Source organism: Rhinoraja longicauda, chromosome 11 (assembly GCF_053455715.1).
Source record: "Rhinoraja longicauda isolate Sanriku21f chromosome 11, sRhiLon1.1, whole genome shotgun sequence".
Lineage (NCBI taxonomy): Eukaryota > Metazoa > Chordata > Chondrichthyes > Rajiformes > Arhynchobatidae > Rhinoraja > Rhinoraja longicauda.
Genome location: NC_135963.1, coordinates 26,151,672 through 26,176,926, shown reverse-complemented (window position 1 = coordinate 26,176,926; position 25,255 = coordinate 26,151,672). Strand labels below are relative to the sequence as shown.

General features: G+C 39.4%; 2 protein-coding genes across 7 annotated transcripts in view; one reads left to right on the top strand and one right to left on the bottom strand.

Annotated features, from left to right (window-relative positions):
- Nucleotides 1–3,792: 3,792 nt before the first annotated feature.
- Nucleotides 3,793–10,228, bottom strand: coa7 (cytochrome c oxidase assembly factor 7). Its single transcript, XM_078408522.1, has 3 exons — nt 9,821–10,228; nt 6,951–7,091; nt 3,793–6,140 (listed from the first exon to the last, which is right to left on the bottom strand). Exons 1-3 carry the CDS (start codon nt 9,927–9,929, stop codon nt 5,692–5,694), a joined length of 699 nt encoding a protein of 232 aa, XP_078264648.1. The 5' UTR covers nt 9,930–10,228; the 3' UTR covers nt 3,793–5,691.
- Nucleotides 9,520–25,255, top strand: part of zyg11 (zyg-11 family member, cell cycle regulator) — a 30,889-nt gene continuing 15,153 nt past the window's right edge. The window contains exons 1-7 of one of the 6 annotated variants that reach the window (XM_078408518.1): nt 9,520–9,641; nt 14,005–14,170; nt 17,916–18,673; nt 20,643–20,783; nt 22,309–22,485; nt 24,158–24,222; nt 24,455–24,554. In XM_078408518.1, the coding sequence (XP_078264644.1) occupies nt 9,618–9,641; nt 14,005–14,170; nt 17,916–18,673; nt 20,643–20,783; nt 22,309–22,485; nt 24,158–24,222; nt 24,455–24,554 (1,431 nt within the window). In that variant the 5' untranslated portion in view covers nt 9,520–9,617. The other 5 variants (XM_078408519.1, XM_078408521.1, XM_078408520.1 and 2 more) reach the window with 5 other exon arrangements.

Sequence of the window (25,255 nt, the reverse complement as noted above, 5' to 3'; positions counted from 1 at the left end):
AGATGTCTGCTGACCATTGGGAGGGAGGGGGGGGAATGTAATGCTGTTTCCTGGTTATAAATTTATAATTTCCAGAATATGTCAGACATTATTTAAACAAAAATTCGGAACAAGACTAGCTCATTCTCTGAAATCATCCACCACTCCAGTCAATTGAATGGTGGTTTATCTGCACTTCAATTCATTTTCTGCTTACATTCCACTATTTCTTTTTACCCTCAGTCTTGAAGCACAGAACATGCCATCCTACCACAATAACCATTTTAGGGATAAAGTTTAACATTTCCATACCGTGTTGTATGGATTTCTTTTCTTGATCCTTTTTACCCGACTACAATTGGTGTAATTTTGTAACGGGGAGGAATCTGGAGACGTTGGGCACTAGGAGTGGGCCGGTAGGCGAGTGAACCGGAGTAATTTTCCTCCAGCGACTTCAAGGTCGGCTGCAGGAGATGCCCCCGGGACACAAAGCTGACCAGACGAGGAGAGAGTGACGTCTGTTCATGGGAACTGCTACAAGTGCGCGGGCCCACCAGACTTTGGACATTGAATAATGGCCCCAAAAATGGTACTAGCATGTGTCATATATGCAAAAATAATTTTACTGTGCAGTTGCATATGTGACAAATAAAGCACCATTGAATCATTTACAATGAAATCTCCTTGGTTCCTCTTTCAGAGGAAATAATATCATTATGGTCAACTGTGCACAATTGCTCAGAGCTTAATGTAATACTGTCACCTAATGGTGAAAAGAGAATGTTCAACTAAGTAAAACCCTTGCAAATGTGAGTGGAAATCACAACAATACCCTTTTCATCAAATAGAAAGATGCAGAACAAGGAAACAACAATTTTATGGTCTTGCTAATGTACAGAAGGCTACATCGGGTACACTTGATGTAGAAAATGAGATTAAAGGAGGTGCACATGGACTTTTGTCTCACCTGGAAGGAATGCTAGTGTCCCTGAATGGAAGCGAGGGAGGAATTACAAGGACAGGTGTCACATCTCCTGCAGTTGCATGGGAAAACCTGGGGAGGGGATGGTTTGGGTGGGCAGGGTGAGTGAACCAAAGAGTTATGGGGAAAGCAAAAAGTAGTGGAGATGAGAAAATGTGACAGGTGGTGGGATCACGTTAGAGGTGATGGAAATGTCGGTGGATGATGGAATCGAGAACAGTTTCAAGTTTGCAGACTTCTAATCTGGATGTGAGATGCTTTGTATTGAATTGCTGAAAATTATGAAAGGGGGCAGGACGAAGGAGAGGACAGCAGTCCACAGTAGGGACAAAACTATGAACCATCTGCCTAACTGCGCAAATAGAGGGAATTCGGGTTATTTGAATAAAGATTTTAATGTTTGTTTTGATTGTAAATGAAGGATGGGGAGTATGGTGGGAGAAGACTGGGTTTGTGAAAATTATGAATATGTGTGTGGGCAATCTGCTTACTGTCATTGTTTGATGATGAAAAAATGTTTTCTTTTAGGTAATCCTCTCCCCAAGTTGAATATCCAAACACAAGGAATCTTTTCCACAATCATTGCGGACCAAGGTATTGCAGACCAATAGGTGAAGAATTAATAAGTGGAATTATTTAGCTAGTTTTCAGAGCTGCCAGATAAAATGGATTACTGAGCTTCCTGTTCTGCTCAATTTTGTACAAATTACCAGTGATTCAGAGCAAATTTAAAGTTGGCAAGGTGAGTGACCCCAGAGAAAAGCATGAATGTATTGTTCATCTATTATTTCTATGCCATTATGTGATATCCTTGCATATTCCCTGGTAAGGAATGATTGGTCAGCAATCATTCTCGTAGTTTTGTAAGTGTAATCTGCTAATACGCAACTGTTTAAGAAAAACAACTGCTTTAAACCTTCCTTATCTGGGAAGCTTTCGGTCTCCCAATGGGATCCTGAAACATAAAACATAAATCTGAACAATTTTAGTTCTATTTTATCAAACAAAATTTTATTGCACAGTGCACCTATTCTTTTTTAAATAGAATGAAAAAGTGACTTCATTCACATGTTTGGTCTGCAGTAACAAAACCTGACAAAGTCCTCTGGAATCATCCGGTTTCTTTATGCATTCCATGGCCAATTTTATTTGCCTTGCACCATCATCCCTTTGGTCATTTAATTTCTATGCCATCCATGGTTTTCCTGGGTTTTTTTTCCTCCGATATCCCCATTCCTTGCTTCTTGACTTGTTGTAAACCTGTTACAACTTTTCATTCGGTAGAGAAACGGGGCAACAGATTCTCTCTCCAATTTTCTGTATTTCCTATTTCTAATATTTTTATTATTTTGCTTTGGTCAACACTGCAATAAAACATGCCTATTTTCTCAAAATCCAACATGTATTCAGAGGATGCTATAACTAGTCACTTAATCAATTAAATGTTTGTTAACCAGGTATTGTGAGGTCATGTAGTCAGCAAACAGAAAAATTATTGCACTTACTGCATTACTTGTAAAAAGCAAATGATAGGAAAGGTTAGCTGGTGCTTCAAGGTCTGAACTGATGCCATAAGTCGCACAGGTACTGTTTAGACTTAATAAAATCATAATGTAGTTTAGAAATGGCAAATTTTCATTGGCTGAATGAGACATTGTGTCACCAGGCAATGTGAGGTAAATGTTTAGTTTGCAATAAACTTAATAAAAGCATGACTAGTTGTTGAAGGTATTGCTGTATGAATTAAAATAACTTGCAAATCTAATGACAAGCAAGCCAAATATTTCTCAGCACATTGAATTCCTCCATTGGTTTGCTTTTTTGCTCGTTTGCAGAATTAGAATCCGTTCTTAATTGCTGCCCAGAAGTTGTTGATCTATGGCTCTGCAGTTTGAAACTCTCCAGTAGTGTCTTCACCTGAACCAGTGAACATGGCGAGTTTTTAACCTACTGAACGTCAAAGCTAAGGCCAACCCTTATGCTCACACCTGGCAAAGCATCTTTTTCCCTTCCGTTGTACAATTTGATCCAACTAGTTTTACTCTAGTGTGTATATGGGAAATTTATAACAATATAATATTGGTAAACTAAATAAAATGTATGTTTTTCTTATATTGTTTATTAGCCCAATACTTGTACAATACTTGCTCTATGTTGACATATTTATAGATTGGATTTCAGTTTCAGGTATCAATGCATTTGTCAATCTTGAACATGACTGTAACTATGTGATACTTGACTATTGTATTATTAGATATGATAATTTGCTCTTTCAGATTGTAGGTTATATGGCCCCATTTCACACACATTCTCAAGTGTTCCAGATTGCACAGTTTTGTGGATTAAAGGAAATGGCCACCATCTCTTTCATATGGCACTAGAAAATCTCTTGGATTTAGGTATGAGATTATGCACCTTTGACATTTTTAAATAATGTGCTCTAATGTTGCTTGTGGTTATTTTATTATTTAAATATAAGCTCTCACCTTTTTCTCATGAGTGCTCTGATCCTTTGCAACAGTTTTACCTTTTTCCAAGGGAGAACAATTTGACCTAGTTATGCAGGGTAGATGGCTTGGAACTGGATTGGGCAGGCTAAAATCTAATCAAAATTGTAAACTAAGCAATCTGAAATAGAGTTAAAACTCAGAACTATATGGTGAACATAAGAAAGTAAACATATGTGGAAATATGTGAAATGCAAGGTGTTGGTGAAAAAGTAAAATATTAAAACAAAAAAGGCAAAACATAATTTAAAATAATTTAAGCCTTGTTCAGACATCAAATGACACAAGTTCATTATGAAAGTTTTAAGCAGACAACCAGGTAGATGGCAATGAGACCATCAATTGCCATGTGCAAGTAACAATCCAAGAAAAGAAGCATGATGTTGATAAGGCAGACATTTTGGGGACTCTCTTTGAGAAAAAGATCTTGAACTGCAAATTTCTTGAATTTTATTTCCACAAGGCAATGAAATTTTGGTGTTCATACTATCATTGACTTCACTGATCAGGCAGAACTGCCCAAAACATTATCTCAAGTACTGCTTAATTTTAACTTCAGTAAACTGAAGTAAAGCAATCCACTAGTTTATAAATAACATAAGTAAATGTATTCCTTGTATCCCTTATTCCAATTGTATATTTTATATAGACAACAAATTTTGCCAATTCCATTACTTGTATCAATGATGTGCACTTTTATTAAGCATAAACTTTTTGGAGTAGTCCAAATATTTTTAAGCTAATAATTGGCATGGTAAAATGTAATAGTAATTCATTATGTTACTTAAAGCATGTGTAACACGTTGAGAAGTTTTCCTGAACAAAAACATCCAAGTGCCTTGTTGTCCCAAGTGAAAATGGCCAGTGTAAGAGCAACCTCAGCTATGGCCTCAAAGCACATTGATTGTCTGGAATGAGAAATAGTATGTGATAAGGGCAAGATGTTAAAAAAAAAGGCAAATAAATGGGCGATGAAACAGGCACATTTTATCTAAAGAATGATGTCACACATCCTTTTTTGTTTGGAATATGTACTAAGTTCTAGCAGCATCATGGTAAACTTGCTATGCTTTCTTCCTTTACACGAGAGCATCAACAGGCCAAGAAACTACCTGAACAGCCAGCAGCTTTATCAACAAAAACTGTATGAACTTTGGGTACCTTCCAAGGAAGGAACTCTTCAAAATGGGATTTCTGGGTAACCAAAACAATCACAGACTGAAAAACCCATCACAGTTTATTAAGGTAATGCTAGTACATTTCATTCTTTTCTATTCAATAGGTTGGATCTGAACTATTAAAAGCAACCCCTGCTCCCCTTCCATTAGATGAAGGCTCTCACATAAAAAATAGCTTTGATAAGATCAGTTCTGAAAACTTTTTAATGATGTACAAATTTAAATGTTAAAATGATGGAACAGCTCCCTGCAGCTATTGGAACTGCACTTTGTGGTTGAAGCTACACGGTGGGTTGTATTCTTCATTGGGATATGGTGAACGTGCAGCAGACCGAATAAAATCATAACTGTCCTGGTGCTGCTGCAGCAGCAAAATAATTTTGAGGCAAGGCTGTAAACTTAATGAGCAATTAACACAACCTTGCAAGGTTGAAGCATTCAAAGACTGCTCATCCTGCCATAATAACAGATAGGATGGTGGTGTGGATTGTAGGTGACAGAGAGGCTGGTTGGAACGGTGGCAGGTTGTTCAGAGCCGGGAGCCTAGACCATTAGAATGGGGATATGAAGTCATGAATAGCTGCCTCTGGAAGCAAGATTGAGGCATTGAGGAAAACTGAACAGATGACAGCCTAGAAGGTTTACACTTTTTGGACTTACTTGAAGGTGGCTCTCAATACTGGGTGGGCTTATAATTTGCAAGGAAGCAGGCCTATTGCTACAGGTTGGCATGTGCCACCTGTGGGCTACAGATGCACCGTGTGGAGTTTAGTTTGGATGTACCCATTGAAAGTTGCTGACCTGGTGAAGCCGAGAGCCAAGGCTCTTGAGGATTCTGTAGTAGGTATCAAAAATGTCTTCAACCTTGGATGCAGTTTTAATTTTATACCCAAGGAGATGTCCACACTTCATATGTGAATCATATCAGAAACTTTGAGGGTTATGCCACATTTAGGCCCAATTCTGTTTTGCCCAACGTTTGTTTGTTCATTTTTGAAGCAAAGATATTCCACGAAGAAAAAAAAGTTTACACTAGAATTTGATATCATTGTCCAAACTTTAATTGCTGTGAAAATTCCTTTTGCTCCCTATGTAGATCTTTAGCTCTGTTTTTGAAAAGTTCTGCCTTTTCGTCATCTTTAGATACACCTTCTCCTAATTTGTACATTCGACTAGTGTTTGCACAAGCCCAGATGTGACCTAACTCACATGCTTTAAGAGAATATTTCATGGCCTGAGCCATGTCCTTGGTCACACCTGGAGCTCCCTGGATATACAGAGTACTGAGATTAAAGCAGCTAGCTACAAAGTTTCCATTGCAAGATCTGATGTAATAATCTCTGGCTTTTACGGAGTTTGGTTTATTATCGAATATTTGTCCATCGTGAGCCAACAGTGCAGCATTATGGCAGGCGTCAATTGACTTCTTACCACCTTTCTCACACGATTTAACAAAGCATTCATATGCAGTCTTCAAATTTTGTTGTAATCCACCTGTTTAAAAACACCAAATATTTAGTTATGTCAAAAAAAAATCACTACTTCAATCACTAACCTATGCATCGCTCTGTTAACCAAAAACATTGGTAATGTTTCAACTGCTTTCCCAATACCATTACAAAATCACAATCCTCATGAGATCAGAGGTTTATGAATTTAATAATATTGATTCATTCAATTTTGCTCAGCATCGTTAGATATACAGATTTAAGTAAAATATAATGTATCCCACCTAAATTGAGGGAATGACTCTTAAAAGCATGTGCCATTGGAATTACCATATCCGACTAACCTGTGAAGTTATGTTAGATTGGTGCATTTTCAGTTTATATACGATTGGCAAGATGGTACACAGTGGCCAATGTAAGTTTAAGTTTGGTTATTTTTGCAATGCTTTATAATGTTATTCATATTAAATAATTTTGATGACTTGGTGTTCAATGTTGCCAGTGTTTTCAGAGTGCTCCATTTGATTTCTCTATCAGTGCAGATGTTATCTGCAATTATATTGCATCAGTGCACTGTGATCCTTTGAGCCAAGGTTTTGCTCAAACTTAGTTTGGTAACTTTTAGTGCACTTTTCAAAAAGAGAAGCTGCAGCTATCCCCATGCACATACCTTTTTAGATTATTTTAAAAACTCCGCTTCATGTAGCCTCCCTATACAGCATTTAATTTCCATGACTAAAGAGGAATATCCAATCAGCTCCGGGATCATTTAGAAATATCCTATGTGGTTAGAGACAAGTCAACAATAACCGTGCAAACAAAGATAGATTCAAAAAGGCCAAAAGATAAACTGTACCTTTTCCAGTCACATAGTAAGAACCAAGCTTATAGCAACTTTCTCCATGATGGTTTTCCTCACAGTTGTGTTTCAATATCTCAGCAGCAGCCTCGTAGTTTTTTTTAATTCCTTCCAAGTAATCAGCAAGTCGTTGACATCCTACCAAGAATGAAATATTAGATGTCATATAAAATATCCTAACTAGATGTTTATCCACATTTTAGCTGTTCCAAACGCATTAACTATTAACAAATTAATTTTAAACATTCACAATGACAAACAATTTAGGTGGTAAAATACTGTAATTGTAGTTTTCGTGGAACACTAAAGAACATTCAGGGCCAATATCATTAGTTTGATTAACTTGACTACGCTGCAAAATTCCTTCAAAAGTCAATGTTCCAGTCCACAGCAAGTGCTCTGCAGCCTTCAAGCTGGCTTCTATCACATGTTACAGAAACTCAAAGTTCAATTGTGAATTTGGCCTTTAATAGCTCATCTTCCTGCAAATATCCATTGATATTTTCTATCTGCAACTTTCATTTGAAATGGCCACATCCAAACTCTTGTAAATGGATGTGGGCATAACCAAAGGCATAAATGTCACCTGTTACATACAGTGGACCACACCATCCTTATTGACCGTCTCCGGTACGCGGTTGGCATTGATGGCACTGCCCTGAGCTGGTTCGTTTCCTACCTCAAAGATAGGACTTTTGCCATCAACATAGGCAGTTATTCCTCTGCTCCAGCTAGCCTCTCCTGCGGAGTTCCACAAGGCTCCATCCTAGGCCCCATTCTCTTCTCTCTATAAATGCTCCCCCTTGGCCAAATCATTCAAAGGCATGGCATTTCTTTCCACTGCTATGCCGATGACACTCAGCTTTACCTCCCCCTGAAACCCAACAACCAGTCAAATTTAAACAGCCTCTTACACTGCCTTGAGGACATAAAATGTTGGATGGCACAGAACTTCCTCCAATTAAACGAGAGCAAGTCTGAGGTCATCCTATTCGGCCCCCCCGACTCCATCAAACCGATAACAGGCAGTCTTGGAAGCCTATCCTGCCTAGTCAAACCGCATGTCAAAAACCTCGGCGTGATATTTGACTCTGCATTAAAATTTGACAAGCAAGTCAATGCTGTGGTAAAAGCCAGCTTCTTCCAACTTCGTACCATAGCTAAAATCAAACCTTTCCTCCAATTTGACGACACTGAAAAAATCATTCACGCTTTCATTTCCTCCCGCCTAGACTACTGCAACTTCCTATACACTGGGATCAGCCAATCTTCCCTGTCCCGCCTGCAACTGGTCCAAAACGCCGCAGCGAGACTCCTGACGGGTACCCGTAAAAGGGACCACATCACGCCGATTCTGGCCTCTCTCCACTGGCTCCCTGTACGGTACAGAATCAACTTCAAGCTCCTCCTATTCACATATAAAGCCCTAAATGGACATTCCCCCCCCCCCCCTACATCAAAAATCTTCTAACCCACCTCTCTAACTCCAGGTCCCTCAGGTCGGCCAATTTGGGGCTACTCACTATCCCACGGTCTAGGCTTAAGCTCAGGGGTGACCGCGCTTTTGCGGTTGCAGCTCCTAGACTGTGGAACAGCATCCCTCTCCCCATCAGAACTGCCCCCTCCATCGACTCCTTTAAGTCCAGGCTCAAAACCTATTTCTACTCCCTAGCGTTTGAGGCTCATTGAGGAGGCGCTGTGAACTGTTTTGTATGTGCTGTTATGTTTGCGTGCTACTGTACGTTTCATTTTTTCCTTAGTACCTAATCAGATGTACAGCACTTTGGTCAACGTGGGTTGTTTTTAAATGTGCTATACAAATAAAATTGACTTGACTTGTTAAGTTAACTGCTTTAGAAACAGAAAAGTTATTGCAAACAATATACATATTTATGTGCTACACAAGTAAACATTGTAGTATTTGTACAAATAAATAAGAATTATACGACCTGTACCTCATGAAAACAAATCTGGGCAAACCCGAACACCAACAGTTTCAAATCCTGACACTTATCACTGAACAACAACAAGACTTGTTCTGAATTTCAGTTATGGGAGGATCCCGAGTGCAGTGGGAAACACTTCTCCCATCTACAAGGGCTATGTCAGGAGCATGATGCCTGGATGATCACAGATCACCATGTGAGGCCACACATGTGACCAGTCATATTTGACTTCTGAACTTAGACAAACATTGTCAGCATAACATATTAAAATTTCATTTGATAAATTTCGACATATATAAATCATATATACAGTACAAAACAATATACCTGTAATGCTTTCAGAATTAGAAGAGATGTATTCCACAATTTTTCACATTTTTGGCCACACACGTGACTAAGAATGGCCCATTTGGGGAAAACCAAATCCGCAAATACAATACGATACATCTTTATTGTCATTGTGCAGGGGTACAACGAGATTGGGAATGCGCCTCCCATACGATGCAATAAATCATTAACTAGTCAGTATTAATTTAAACAACCCAATGAAACAAATTAGAACCGTTTTAAAACAGAATAAAGTGTAAGTAGATCTGTGCCGGTTCACTGTGCGATGTGACCACCCGGCTCAGCAGGTCCGGTTCATAGCAGCTATGGCCCTGGGGATGAAGCTGTTCCTGAGTCTGGAGGTGTTACAACTCGTGCGCACGTGGAAAACATGACCGTTTCTTCTTTAATACAGGTTCGGTACACAATTTCAATTTGTAAAGTTGCCGCGTTTTTATACTAAGAATGGCACCAATCGAAGTGGGCTGGGGGTGGGGGCTTCTCATTAAATACTAGGGGGCAATACGTATGGGTATTAAATACTGGTCATGGCAACAACACTCGCAATCCTGTTGAATTAAGAAAACTCACTACCTTCCGGGTCCTTCTCCTTGCGGCACTGGTAACTGTATTCGATGCCCAGATTGTCCAGGAACTCTTTAACTTCTGTTTCATTTTGGAAATCAATAAGGCTCGACATCATCACTGTGGAGAAGGGATCAGCCTCCGACCAACGCCGACCTGCAGCTCCACGCTTGGCTCCAAGGCAAGCTCCTGGAAGCACCGCCTTTCTGACCCTTCACATGAAGCGACTCACGTTCCCAGTCCCCGCGTCTGAACTTCCTGCATCCTCCATCGCCATTCACCGGGAGCGTCACTGCAAGTATTCGCTCATGTTTACCTCCGTCTGCTGGGCCAAGTGCGGGCAAACAGTCAAGAGTGGCGGCGGCGAGGCATTGATTGACGTCGGCCGGCAACCGAGGACGAGGCAGGAAGAAATGGAAACGTCCAATGATTGAACATCATCGTAACGCGGGCTGTGACTAATGGGCATGAAGAGCCGGGCGGGCGGGCTTAACTGTTGCCGGGACTGTCACCCCGGAAATTATTTCCGGGTGGTGGATCTCTAGAGTTATTTACATGGAATATTTGACATCGAGAAAAAAACGCCTTTTGCATTCGGAGCAGGAACTTATTTAGTGTTCTTAAATTGCAGAGTGGTCTGGTTTTGTAAAACGTCCTTCCTTGTGTAACCAGGTGCTTGCCCTTGTTTGTTTGCCGGTCATGTTTTTGCTGGTGTTCCCTCGGAAGCTCCGTTAACCCGCCGGCTCTGTCGCCATGGTAAGAGAACGTTGTGTCGGTCGAAGCCCAACCGTCGGGCTCGGGCTCGGGCTCGGGCTCGCGAACGCCAGGCCAGTGCCGCCCGTGCAGCAACTGCCGCCTCCGCCGGCCTATTGCGGCGTACGGCCGCCTCCATTTATTGATGGCTGGAAGTTGTTGATCCACGATTTTCATCGATGTGAATTCTGCACTTCGGTGACTTAAGACCAGTTCGTTAATTTAGCTTTCGCATCTGCCAATAGAGTTATTTTATAAAGCAAGTTCTGTGTAGGTATGGTTTTTATGTGTGAGCAATAGTTGGTTCCTAAAATCCATTAAAAAAAATTGTTGTACTTTAATGCGTCAGTGTATGACAATATAATAACTGCAATGAGCTCAGGGCTACCGTGAAAAGATGGGGTCAATGTTTATAATTGAAAAATTATAGCCTTTAAATTGTTTTCAAACGTGGTTGGGTGTAACATTTTTCAGTTTCGCACAACTCGTTTGCCTGAATGAATATTGCCACGTTTTGGAGGGGTTAATACACAAACAAAATTTGTAAGATTTTAAAACAATCAGATGGAAGTCGTCTCATAAATCTTGCTTGCATGAATTTTCGTAAGGCATTTGATAAAGTCTAATGACCAACATTAAATCCAAAAGATTAAGGTGCACAATATTAACAGAGACGGTCATATAGCTTACTGATTAGAAAATAGTGTTGAGGGGGAAGAATTAAATAAATGACTTGGACGTAAATATAGATGATTCACGAGTAAGTTTACAGATGACAAGATTAGTGACGTCGCGGTCTGTGAAGAAGCCTGTCAAAGTTTTCAGTGGAAGTTGGATCAGCTACAGATGGCAGAGTTTAATCTGAGCAAATGTGAGGCACTTTGGGAGGTCAGGTTTAAGAGGAAAGTATACAGTTAATGGCAAAACAAATTTTATGTACAGAGGGATCTTGGGGTCCAAGTTCACATAACTCTCTGAAAGTGGCAACACAATTAGAGAGTTAAAGAAGGCATATTATATGTTTGGCTTTGATGGTCAGGGCATTAAGTATAAGAGTCAGCAAGCCGTGTTGCTTTACAGACTTTGATCAGGCTACATTGTAGTATTGTGTACAGTTCTGATCACCCCTTTACAGGAAGGATGCGGAGACCTTGGAGAGGGTGCAGACGTTCACCAGAATGTTGCCTGGTTGAGAGGATATTAGCTACGAGGAGAGATTGAAAAGACTTGAATTGTTTTCTCTGGAATGCCAGACGTTGCGGGGAGACCTGATAGAAGTATATACAAATGTAAGAGGCATAGATAGATTAGATATTCATAACCTTTTTCCCAGCATTGCAAATATCGAATACTGGAGGACAGTGCATAAAGAGTAAGAGAGGCAAGAATGGACATTGGACTGCTGGAAAATGACGCTGAAGAGGTAATAATGGGGGACAAAGAAATGGCGGATGAACTGAAGTGTTTTGCACCAGTGTTCACAGTGGAAGACACCAGCAATGTGCCAGAAATTCAAGAGTCAGGTGGTGGAAGTAAGTGCAGTCGTTAATACTGAGGAGAAGGTGCTTGGGAAGCTGAAAGGTCTGAAGGTGGATTGGTGGAATCTGCACCAGGTGGAATACACTGCATGGTTCTAAAAGAGGAAGCTGTTGATTTTGAGGAGGCATTATTAGTCATCATTCAAGAGTCACTAATGTTCCTTGGGCTGGAAAATCACATATGTAACTTAAATGTATAAGAAGGGAGCTACAAAAATCAGTTAGAAATTTTTCTGAGGATGTAACAAGCAGGATAGACAAAGAAGAGTCAGTGGATGTTGTTTTCTTGCATTTTCAGACCTTTGATAAAATGCCACATGTTTTGCTGCTAAACCAGATGGTATTAGAGATAAGGTACTAGCATGGATAGAAGATTGGCTGACTGGCAGAAGGCAAAAAGTGGGAATAAAGGGGACCTTTTTTCGTTGGCTTCCGGTGACTAGTGGTGTTCCTCGGGAGCCGGTGTTCGGTCCGCTATTTTTCATGTTTTTTTGTTAATGATCTGGAAGATGGAATTGATAGCTTTGTGGCGAGGTTTGCAGATGATACAAAGGTAGATGGAGGGGCAGATATTATTGGGGAAGCAGGTAGTCGGCCGAAGGACTTGGATAGGTTGGGAGAGTGGGCAAAGAAGTGGCAAATGGAATTCACCGTATCAAAATGTACAGTCATGCACTTTGGTAGAAGGAATTAAAGGTGTAGTCTACTTTCGAAATGGGGAAAGGATTCAGAAATTGGAGGTGCAGGGGGACTTGGGAGTGCTGGTGCAGGATTCCCAAAAGGTTAACATTACAGGTTGAATCAGCATTAAGGAAGGCACTTGTAAAGCTAGCATTCATTTCGAGACGTCTAGAATATAACAGTAAGGATATAATGTTGAGGCTTTATATGGCACTAGTGTGGCCACATTTGGAATATTGTGAACAGTTTTGGGCCCAATACCAGAGGAAGAATGTGCTGGCATTGGAGAAGGTCCAGAGGATGTTTACGAAAATAATCCTCGAGGATGATGGCTTAACGTGTGAGGAGCGTTTGATGGCCCTGGGCCTTAACTTGCTAGAATTTAGAAGGACGAGGGGAGAATCTCATTATCAGATAATGACAGGCCTAGATTGAGTGAACATGGAAAGGATGATTCCAGTAATGGGAGTATAGAAACAGAGGGCACAGCCTCAGAATAAAAGAATGTACCTTTAGAATGGAGTTGCGGAGGAATTTATTCAGCCTGAGGGTGGTGAATCTATTTTAAAAGTGGAAATTGCTAGATTCTTGATTGGTAAGAACGTCACAGGTTACGCCTTAATTCTGCTCCCATGTCTTATGGTCTGAAGAAGGGTCTCTACCCGAAATGTCACCCTTTCCTTTGATCCAGAGATGCTGCCTATTCCTCTGATTTACTCCAGCATTTTGTGTCTGTTTTCCATAATTTACTGACTCAGGAAAATTTATGCTTGTGAATAACACAAGGCTCATTACGAAAAGGTTAGCCAATCCTAGAAAACATGCTGAACCTGTTTTCTTATTATAACCTATTGTCACTCCTTCCTCTGCCTGTATCTTTCTTCTTGGGGAATTACGGGGTCATCTGCGAAGAAGTTATATCTGCGATGGAGGCTTGTCCTTTAAAATCTTTGAAATTTGTAATCAGAAATCACTGTCTAAAAATTTGAGACATAGTATAAAATTTGCTTTCACAGAATTTATGTGAAAAGTAAATAAGTAAACACAATTTATTACTTTCAACATGTGTTTCTTGACTTGTGAAGGTGATGTAGCTTTGCATTACAAAAAATCGTGATGGGACTGTTTTGTTGTATTGTCACCCCCACCCCGTAACATAGTGGTCACTTGTATATGTATTCATATTATATACCAACATTCCTATTATTTTTGTATCAACAGGAAGATTTTTCTCCTCTTTCATTAACCGATATCTGCTTGGATTATTTGAGGGTAAATTTGGGTACGTTTTGTTGGGAAAGGACAGATGGCTCATTCTGTCTCAAGGAAGCTGTGGTGTTTCCGCAAGAACTGGCAGATCGTTTACTGCAGAAAATGTCCCTGAATGGTAAGATTTTTATTTCTAACTAGAGAAGCCCAAGAATACTCAGTTGCAGTTCCTGTTCATAATACATCTGAGTTTGCAAGCAATATTTTGCTTTTTCTCTTCTCCTTCCCCTCCCAAACCACTATCTCCACAAAATCAGAGATTTGTCTGTAATAATACCAGTGTATAATCTTTTAAATCTTTCACCCTGGAATATTGTAAACTTCTGAGGGGATGAATATGCTGGAAGGGGGAAGTGAAAGCACATTTGCATAGAGGCGTGTCCTCAATAGAATTTCTTCCCCACCTTCTCCCTGTCCCTACAAATAATTGGTGAACCTCTTAACATTTGGTGGTAATTAATTTATTTTTTCCCTCTTGTAAGCACACCAGCCCGGAGCTCAGGTGAGCCAAGTTATAATGGTCACTGCAATGCATTAAATAATTAATTAATAGCTGTTGACTTTATTCACTGCTTTTAATTCCAGTGCATTAGTTTGTTTTGATTACTTGCTCTGTTACATCCCTATTTATTTGACTGTTTTTCTCAGAGGGAAAAATAGAGTAAAAGGTTTAAGCAATTGGGATGTTGTAGTCTCACACCTTCTTGTAGCATTAAAAATAGTTTCTGAAAGATTACTTCTAAATATTATCTGCCCTACTATATTTTGTAGAGCAAAGAGTAGGAATAAACGGGTCCTTTTCAGAATGGCAGGCAGTGACTAGTGGGGTACCGCAAGGCTCAGTGCTGGGACCCCAGCTATTTACAATATATATTAATGATTTGGACGAGGGAATTGAATGCAACATCTCCAAGTTTGCGGATGACACGAAGCTGGGGGGTAGTATTAGCTGTGAGGAGGATGCTAGGAGGCTGCAACGTGACTTGGATAGGTTAGGTGAGTGGGCAAATGCATGGCAGATGCAGTATAATGTGGATAAATGTGAGGTTATCCACTTTGGTGGCAAGAACAGGAAAGCAGACTATTACCTGAATGGTGGCCGATTAGGAGAAGGGGAGATGCAACGAGACCTGGGTGTCGTGGTACACCAGTCATTGAAAGTAGGCATGCAGGTGCAGCAGGCAGTGAAGAAAGCGAATGGTATGTTGGCATTCATAGCGAGGGGATTTGAGTATAGGAGCAGGGAGGTTCTGCTGCAGTTGTACAGGGCATTGGTGAGACCACACCTGGAGTATTGCGTACAGTTTTGGTCTCCTAATCTGAGAAAAGACATTCTTGCCATAGAGGGAGTACAGAGAAGGTTCACCAGATTGATTCCTGGGATGGCAGGACTTTCATATGAAGAAAGACTGGATAGACTCGGCTTGTACTCGCTGGAATTTAGAAGATTGAGGGGGGATCTTATAGAAACTTACAAAATTCTTAAGGAGTTGGACAGGCTAGATGCAGGAAGATTGTTCCCGGGGGAAGTCCAGAACAAAGGGTCACAGTTTAAGGATAAGGGATGAGAAAGTTTTAGGACCGAGATGAGAAAGTTTTTTTCACAGAGAGTGGTGAATCTGTGGAATTCTCTGCCACAGAAGGTAGTTGAGGCCAGTTCATTGGCTATATTTAAGAGGGAGTTAGATGTGGCCCTTGTGGCTAAAGGGATCAGGGGGTATGGAGAGAAGGCAGGTACGGGATACTGAGTTGGATGATCAGCCATGATCATATTGAATGGAGGTGCAGGCTCAAAGGGCTGAATGGCCTACTCCTGCACCTATTTTCTATGTTTCTATGTTGTGATTAGTAATGCCTTGGGGAAAATAAATCCCAGCTCGACCTTATCCCGTTTAAATCATCACATTCCATGAGGGTAAAAAATAAATTTGACCTCAGTTGCTAATGTGGACAGTGTCTGATATATTGAACATTTTCAGAAGGCACTTGAAATTCTACATGAGGTACATTTGTGTTAGCAATAGTTACAGCGGTTGTATGCTTTTCTAATTGCTTAAATTTGGTGGAAAATGTGCTTGTCATTACATAATGATCATGTATTGCCTCGATAATTTCTTTGCAGATGAATCTGGTTAATACCACAATTGTCATGACAATGCAGTGTTCTGATCCATTGGATATTTAAAATAACAATACTGACATTAGTTTGTATAGATAACTATGCTTTGATGAAAGATAAATGATGCATGAATGCAGCTGCATCATTTATATAAGCGAGTTCGGTATCTCGACTGAGCCTGCTCCGGTCATAGGACGCAGGTACAAAACATTCTCGCCGGCTGATCTGCTGCGTGTATATAGACCTGCGTTTCATCCATGTATTCCAGTTTTGCTTTGTAGAGGTAAGAAAATACTGCTTTAAAAAACGTTAATTAGGTGCATTTATGGTTAATTTGTTCAAGAAAACGATGATTCCGTAGGTTTTATGCTTCGGTGAGTGAGTGAGATCGTTACAATTTTCTTTTGCATTGTAACTTGTACCAGAGCTGCTCCTCAAGCGGGAATATGTTGCACTTCCCAAACCATGAGTTATTCTTGGTATTCTGGATTGTCGGCGTTGCAAAAGAACAACAAACGTTTGAGTGAATGAATTGCTGCTTCGTGCGGGCAGTGGTTACAGTTTGGAATGTCAATGGATGACCACTGTAAACTTGAAGCTGCTGTTCATGCAGCGATTAGACAGCTGCAGAGGTCAGCATCCAGCAGAGAGGTTTGTCTGATCAAACCTCCCTATAATATCACCCGATAGATATAAAATGCTGGAGTAACTCAGCGGGACAGGGAGCATCTCTGGAGAGAAGGAATAGCTGATGTTTCGGGTCGAGACCCTTCCTGTAGGGTTACAATGCAAAAGAAAATCGTAACGATCTCGCTCACTCACCGAAGCATAAAGCAATAAAACCTACAAAATCATCGTAGTCTTGTTCAAATTAACCATAAATACACCTAATTAATATTCTTTAAAGCAGTATTTTCTTACCTCGAAGAAGTAAAACTGGAAAATGCGGATGAAACGCAGGTCTGTATACATGCTGCAGCTCAGCTGGCGAGAATGTTTTGCCCTATGACCGGCGCATGCTCAGTCAAGATACTGAACTCGCTTATTGTGTAGAATCTCAAAGCAGCCATGAGGGAAAAAAAGTCTGGTCAGAGAAGGAAATATTAAAGGAAATGATCAAGAGTACTGTTCAGGGGAATTAGTAAGAGAGATTTACTAATGGAATTTCAGAATTTGGGACCTTAAGTTATAGGTATGAATAATATTAAAATTAAATTTGGAGATAAATAGGAGGTCATAATTGGAAGAGCACTGATATCTTGAGGGTTATTGGACTAGAGATATTGAGGCAATGAAGTGATTTGAAAATAAGAATAAGGACTGCAAAATAGAGAGGTGGCTTAAATCAGCTGGTCAACAAGCACAACATATTTAGATTTTTAAATTTTTTATTTGCTGGAGAATGATTTAAATGTATTATAATAATTTTTTACTTAAAATATGGTTATTGCATACCTATCAATTCATGATAGCCTGGACACAGATATTCTAGCAGGGGATTTTCTGCCAACTTAAAGGTTTTCTGGGGAATAAGGAATCAAAAAACTTATTTTTTTGTTCTGAGATCTTTTCATGCAGAGATTGCTAGATAATTTAAATTTATACAGATCAAATGAGAACATTTCATATTTATGATTATGAGAATTGTTTTCTTTCTTTGGTGCTAACATAATAACAAATCAAAATTTACAAAACTATTTGTTCAGAATACACTGTTTATTCTTTTATCATTCTTTTGCAACAGGTGTGCTCAATGAAAAGACAGTGGGGATTTTCCGCAGGAATGATCTGCTGCGCTTAAAGCGTGCTTGTATTCGGAATGCTAAACTGTCAGCGGTAGCATTCAGGAAAGCATTCTGCCACCACAAGCTTATTGATCTGGACGCTTCTGGTGTAAATGCAGATATCACAATAACAGATATTGTAAATGCACTTGTCACAAACAAATGGAATCAACAGTACTTGCAGTGTCTTGTGTTGAATTCCTTAACGCTGTCTCTCGAAGATCCTTATGAGCGATGTTTCAGCCAGCTGACAGGCCTGCGTCTTTTAAGTGTTACCAATGTTCTCTTCTACAATGATGATCTCAGAGATGTCACTTCTCTTCCAAAATTGGAAAGTTTAGATATTTCAAACACATCTGTTACTGATATCACACCACTTCTGACCTGTAAAGACAGGCTTAAATCTTTGACCATGCACCACCTCAAATGCCTGAAAATGACAACCACACAAATCTTGGAAATTGTTAAGGAACTACAGCTTCTGCAACACTTAGACATCTCTGATGATAAGCAGTTTACCTCTGATATTGCACTTCGTTTACTGGAACTATCTGGCATACTACCTAATCTCCGATCTCTGGACATTTCGGGCAGGAAGCACATAACAGATAAGGCTGTTCAGGCATTTGTCCAGCACCGGCCTGCAATGCAGTTTATGGGGTTGCTTGCCACAGATGCTGGCTATTCTGAATTCCTTTCTGGAGAAGGAAACTTAAAGGTTGGTTTTCTTTTTTTAAAGAGCACAATCTTAGTGTTTATGCTTGGAAATTATTGTTGTATAAAAGCTATTGCTTTCAATTCTAATGATTTGTTTTGTGTTGAGGACTCCCATGTTCAGTTCAGATGATTCACCTACTTTTAGTTTTTTTTTAAACAGAACATTTATACAAATTACCACATGTAGTAACGTTTTAATTTAAATTTCATAATCTGCACTCGAACAAAAATCATTAGGACCACTATTTATTGGTGTTACTTTAATCAATTAATTAACATATTTGGCTTCATTTAAATTAAATTGGTAAGAGCCAAAAAATTGATTCCTTTCTTAGCAGCAACCAACATTTAATACAGTGGCTTCACTATATTGAAAAGTTCCAGAAGTGTTTTTCAGTAAACAAGCAGGCAAATATGTGGCACCTTGGTTTGCTTTATGGCTATGTCAAAAAAACAGAGGTATCTGGGTGTGATCAATGCATACAATACAATACAATATATCTTTATTGTCATTGCACAGGGGTACAACGAGATTGGGAATCTATCTCCAATAGGAAGTGAATTTCAACAGGAAATAGCTTGAAATAATGATTGAATGTATTTTGTAAGATTCATTTGCTAAAATCATTAAATTTATGTTTAATTTTAGTAGTCTTTCTCCAAGGCATTTTGATACAAACGTCTGGATTACTTGGTGACTCTTTATTCGTATTTCATTTGGTCTATTGCCATGATGAGCACAAGCTACAGGAGTAACTTGTAGATGAGTCAGACCACATTGAGAGTTTCTCAAGACATTTAGAATTTATTTACACCCCTAAAAAGATATGATCTTTACTTGACATGGACCAATAGCAGCTGTTCATTGTGAAAATTGACAAATTGTTATTAAAAACTTGCATATCAAATACTAGGTGAATTGGGAAATGGTCCCTACCTATAGTTCTTTGTCACATGCTGTTTAGATTTTTATTGTTACGTGAACCAAGGTTGTGAAAAGCTTTTGTTTGCGTGCTATCAAGTTTTTTAAAAAAAGGCTATACATGAATACAATCAGGCCATGCACAATGTATTTACCCAACTGATTCATAATTTCAGTAAAATGCTGGGGAATGTATATATTAAAACACACAGGAACTAATTCAGCTCTAGTCTATTAATTTGCTCTGCCTATATCTGTTTGATTTGATTGCAAGTACACATTGTGCTGACAACATATCTGCTTACAACCTATCTGTATTAATGAGATAGAGAGGCAGAGGTAGTGATTTTATTTTGGTGATGTTCCATCGGTATTGTACACTGGGATTTGAAATTATTGCAGCAATTTAGATTGTAATCTGGCTGCTGGTCCTTCTTGATTCTTTTCCCTATATTTATTAAAATGAATGTGGAAGAATTGAAAAATATATTTGTTTTAACTTCATCTGCATCCATCTTGCATTTGACATGAGCTTGTGCTTGACATGGGTTCAATCCCCCATTATTTGTCTCCTGGACCCTTACATACTCGTTTGTTTTTTTGAAGAGCATTGTTGCTATGTGACTGAATTTATACCCAAAGTATTAAAAACAATTTTATTACTGTTGATTTGAAGGCTTTTTATGCGGTGACACAATCCCTTTGGGAACAGGGTGTAGATTTAACTACAATTTTACCCAAGTCTGCTGCCAAAGAGTTGTCAAATAATTATTTCATTATTTTATTCAAGTTATTACTAAACTGTTCCATGTGAAAACTGTATTTGATGCACACATTCTGCTTTAATAACAATCTTCAGGTTTGTAATGGAATTAAGATTTATTTCTAAGACATTGATTTCATTCTAAGACAATGAAAATTATGAATTAGTAAGAGAGTAGTTATTGTTAGTTACCATGACTTTTAATTTGTGTGACAATGAAAGAGAATATTTACTTGCAGAAAGGAAAATCAATTTGTAACATTTCCCAATGTTTCGCATTGAAAGGTTTCAGGAGAAGCAAATGAAGTACAAATCTCTGAGGCTCTACGTCGATATAGCGAAAGGGCATTTTTTGTAAGAGAAGCATTATTCCATCTTTTTAGTCTTACACACAGCATGGAAAAAACACAGCCTGAGCTACTTAAGGTAAGTTGACACCTGCACAGCAATTTTCTCCTATTTAAAAATCTCATTGATGCATTTAGTGACACAGAATGCATCATAGTTAGCATGCTTAATATACTCAGACACACAGACCTTGATTCTGCAGTATATTGATTCCTGCACACTTGAAGTGGTGGTCCAGTGCAAGTGACATAGAAAATAGAAATGGGAATTTCTGAATGTAGTGTTATTGCTTGGGCAAATTCTCTGCTGGTAAAATGTTTCTTTTTTGAAACTATCATTCGAGGCATACCGTGAGACTAATGTTGCCTGATGTCAACAAGGATTCTCACTTTTGATTTTGTATATAATGTGGGTTTGTGACTGACGACAACAAAAGCATCAATGTTACACTGTGAACTTGACTATGGCATTTTAGGCTGCAATTTCAGGATTAAGAGACGTGGCAGTAATTTATGGAATACTTGTACAGTTAAATATGAATCTAGAATATTTTTTTTGTGATGCCGTGCTCCTCATAAGGTCATAAGCTCGTATGTGATAGGAGCAGAATTAGGCCATTCGGCCCATCAAGTCTACTCCACCGTTCAACCGTGACTAATCTATCTATCCCTCCTCACCCCATTCTCCTGCCTTCTCCCCATTACAGCTGTACAGCTGCCCACAATTGCTGTACTAATCAAGAATTTATCTATCTCTGCCTTAAAAATATCCATTGACTTGGCCTCCACAGCCTTCTGTGGCAAAGAATTCCACAGATTCATCACCCTCTGACTAAAAAAAATTCTCCTCATCTCCTTCCTAAAGGAACATCCTTTAATTCAGAGGCTATGATCTCCAGTCCTAGACTCCCACTAGTAGAAACATCCAATCTATCGAAGCCTTTCACTATTTGGTACGTTTCAATGAGGTCCCTCCTCATCCTTCTAAACTCCAGCGAGGACAGGCCTAGTATCGTCAAATGCTCATCATATTGTTAACCCACTCATTCCTGGGATCATTCTTGTTTACCTCCTCTGGACCCTGTCCAGAGCCAGCATATCCATCTTCAAATATGGTGCCCATAATTGCTCACAATATTCCCAATGCGGCCCTGCCTTTTGCACCATCACAAAGTCGATATATCGTAAGTCGAAGCATCGCAAGTCGGGGAGCATCTGTATTAGATCAACGGGCCCCAACTGCGCAGGCGCGGGCCCGTTGGGTTCCCATTGTGACGTTAAACACGGAGGTATTACTGCACAGGCGAGGCTGACAGGCAGGGCAAGTGGAAAAGGGATTTATTAAAGTTTAAAAAGTGATTTTTAAAGTTTAAAAAGTGAATAACCTTAAAAATATAACAACCATTTGAACCGCAGGCCAATGGTGAGTAAGGTGGGGCTAAAATTGTTGCACTACCCTGTACCGTTTTGGCTGTATTTCGGGTACGTATGATCAAACGAACAAAGCAACAAACAAACAAGATGAGAGTTTTAGTAATATATTGATTGATGTCAATCAAGCCAAACATGCATCGAAAAGATTGTACGTTTTATTTTTATTTCAGCTTGTGGTTATTGGAATGAAAAACCATTCAACAAATCTACCCGTGCAGCTGGCAGCTAGTGCATGTGTATTCAATTTGACGAAGCAGGACTTGGCAGGTGGCATGCCCGTACGCCTTTTAACGGAAGTAACACGTCTCTTGTTGAAAGCCATGGAACATTTTCCCAACCATCAACAGGTAAAGAGCTGAAAAAACTAAGTAACACACAAACTTTGCCTTATTTTAGGCTACGTACCTTTTCTACTTTAATTATCTGGGAATTTTCCATAATTTATAGAATGATGTGATACCTTGTGACTGATTCATTCATGTAGACTGTGTGATTAAGTAATAATTAAAATGATACATCCATTTACTGTAATAACCTGAAAACTCTATAAATATTTCATAGCGAGGTAGAACATGAAATCCGCCTTTGTTTTTAAGGTGAGATCATGTGGTAACTTTTGCCTATTGATATAGGACCTTATGCACTGCACTCTAGAACTAGTGTGTAGAAAATAGTTTTCATTCTTTCTGTTGCTCTGCTCCACAATTGAAAATCTGGGCAACTTGGGGTAAAAGGTGTTTGATCATTTCCAAGTCAAATCATACTGCACATGGAATATGAACAGGCACTTTGTGTCATGAGTCCACATGGCGACATTCTTTTAATCCTTTTTACAACTGTCCCATCGCTCCCATTGTGATTTGTGTCAGGCACGCATATGATAGCACAATTCGCTGTGCAATGTTCCCTTTGGAACCTTGTCATGGAGATGTCTGGCTTTGAGTGTCTTTTTACACATAGGATGATGAATCTGAAATTCTCTACTCCAGCAGTTGCAGACGCAATTGTTGATTACTATTAAAACTGAGATTGCTAGGTTTTTGAATATCGGAGGATCAAATGGCAGGCCAGGAAAATTCTGTGACAAAAGATTGACTGTGATCTTGTCAAATGGTGGAGCATGCTCAAGGAGTTGAAAGATCTATTTCAGGTCCAATTTCTTGTGTTCTTAACATGAAGAATTGACATGAGGGACCAGTAAAATTAAGAATATCTGGCTATAAAATCATATAGCAACGAAACAGGTCCTTCAGCCCATCATCTCTATATTGAGTACCTATCTTTACTAATATTACTTACCTGCACTTGGTCCATAGCTCACTGTGTGTTGGCAATTCAAACCGTCCTCAAAATACCTCTTAAATGTTGTTCGAGTAGCTGCTTTCACCATTACTTCATGTAGCGCATTCTCTTCTGCAACTGTCCCTTCTCACATAATTTCCCGACTGCTGACATTAGATTAATTAACTGAAGCCCCAGCAATCTCAATGTCTCTGCTTCACTCTATCTTTGATCTGTGGCCTCTGTCTGCATCCCAGCTCCACTCTACTTACAGTTCTTTTCTTTAGTGTTCTTCCCGAATCTTCAGCTTGCCCATTCTCGCCTCTCCTTTCTAGTGCCAGGCCAATCACACTTTTTTCTTTTTTCTCCCAACACGATTCCTTTGAAATGGTCTGAGCTGTTCAGACACGAAAATCACGACTGAAATGTTATTGAAACATATCGTTGTCTTACTGCTCCCTACTATTCAAATATGCTCCTTATAACTAGAACATTCATGCACACATATTTGTAGAAAATGTAACTTTTATGTTCAGAGCAATTGGAATGGGTCCATATCTAGGATGAAAATTACTGCAATATATACTATTTTGCCTATAGTTTAAGTTTGACTTTGGAGAATTTTCTACTTATTTGAACTTTTATAGTTAAGAGAATGTATTTGATATTAAATGAGCCAAACAAATGTTTCCCTTTGGTCTGTCATGGAAATTTTATTTTTTATATTTTCATTTTTAGCTTCAGAAGAATTGTCTGTTGTCTCTTTGCAGTGATCGTATCCTGCAGGATGTTCCATTTAACAGGCAAGTAATCGTGTCGGTTTTTAGTATCAATTCTGAATGAGGATAGTATGACTTCTGCATAGAGGAGAAAATTGTTTAAGAATACATGCTCATTCTTAAATAAAGTCACTACCCAGTGCTGCCTTAGTTTTTTAATTATTGGCACTGCTGCTACCTAGGATTGGAGTGTCTGTTCTTTCTTGGTGTGTTTTTTAAAAACTGGTTATATTAAAAAAAATTCTCCCCCCTCCAGGTTTGAGGCAGCCAAATTGGTAATGCAATGGCTTTGTAATCATGAAGATCAGAACATGCAGAGGATGGCAGTGGCTATTATTTCTATTTTGGCAGCAAAGGTGTGTATATTTGTGTGTATCATTTTATGTGCGTTTTCTACATTGAAGTATCTCATTACTCGGGTTTTTCAAACCTTGAATATTTGCATTGAACTGGATGTTGGTGCAAAAGTGAAGTTCTCAATTCTTTCCCACAGAATATTTGCCTCAAGAATTCCCTTAGTGTCCACTTTTTAACTGTCATTTTTTTAATGCCTGAGTGAATGCGATACAGTTTGGCCTTGATTGTAGGTAGTAATATGTTTAAGACTTTGTTGTGTTCGATAAATCACTGGATTCAGAGAACAGTTTTGATTCACTCAGTAATTTATTACACTACTAAATAAGGCACATACACTCGCGTATCCCCGAATGTACTCTCAATCCCCGAGTACACAGCAGAGCACATCGCGGGATGTTTCTACATACACTCACGTAAACCCGTATGCACTCGCAAACTCATCAGAGCACGTCATAGGATGTTTCGTTCAAGATCACCTGGCACCATTCGCGACACGGTCCAAGGCTGAGGTTCTCTCGCCGAAAGGGCGCCCAACACCATCCTTTATGGCATTTCTTATCAGAGCAGGCCGCACAACTGCCCCCTCCCTGAGCCAATCACAAGCTCTCCTTGTCTGCAACGTTTCTGCACTACTAGCGGCAGGGTGGTCCACCCAACTATTGCTGTTGTGTTTGCCAATATTACACTTTCCCATAGAATA

Excerpts from the sequence above, each read along its gene's own strand:
- coa7 (XM_078408522.1), bottom strand. The coding sequence starts at position 9,929 with ATGATGTCGAGCCTTATTGATTTCCAAAATGAAACAGAAGTTAAAGAG. Across the intron at positions 7,092-9,820 it reads CAAGGAGAAGGACCCGGAAG|GATGTCAACGACTTGCTGAT; the intron begins GTAGTGAGTTTT and ends CATTCTTGGTAG. Across the intron at positions 6,141-6,950 it reads TTACTATGTGACTGGAAAAG|GTGGATTACAACAAAATTTG; the intron begins GTACAGTTTATC and ends GTTTTTAAACAG.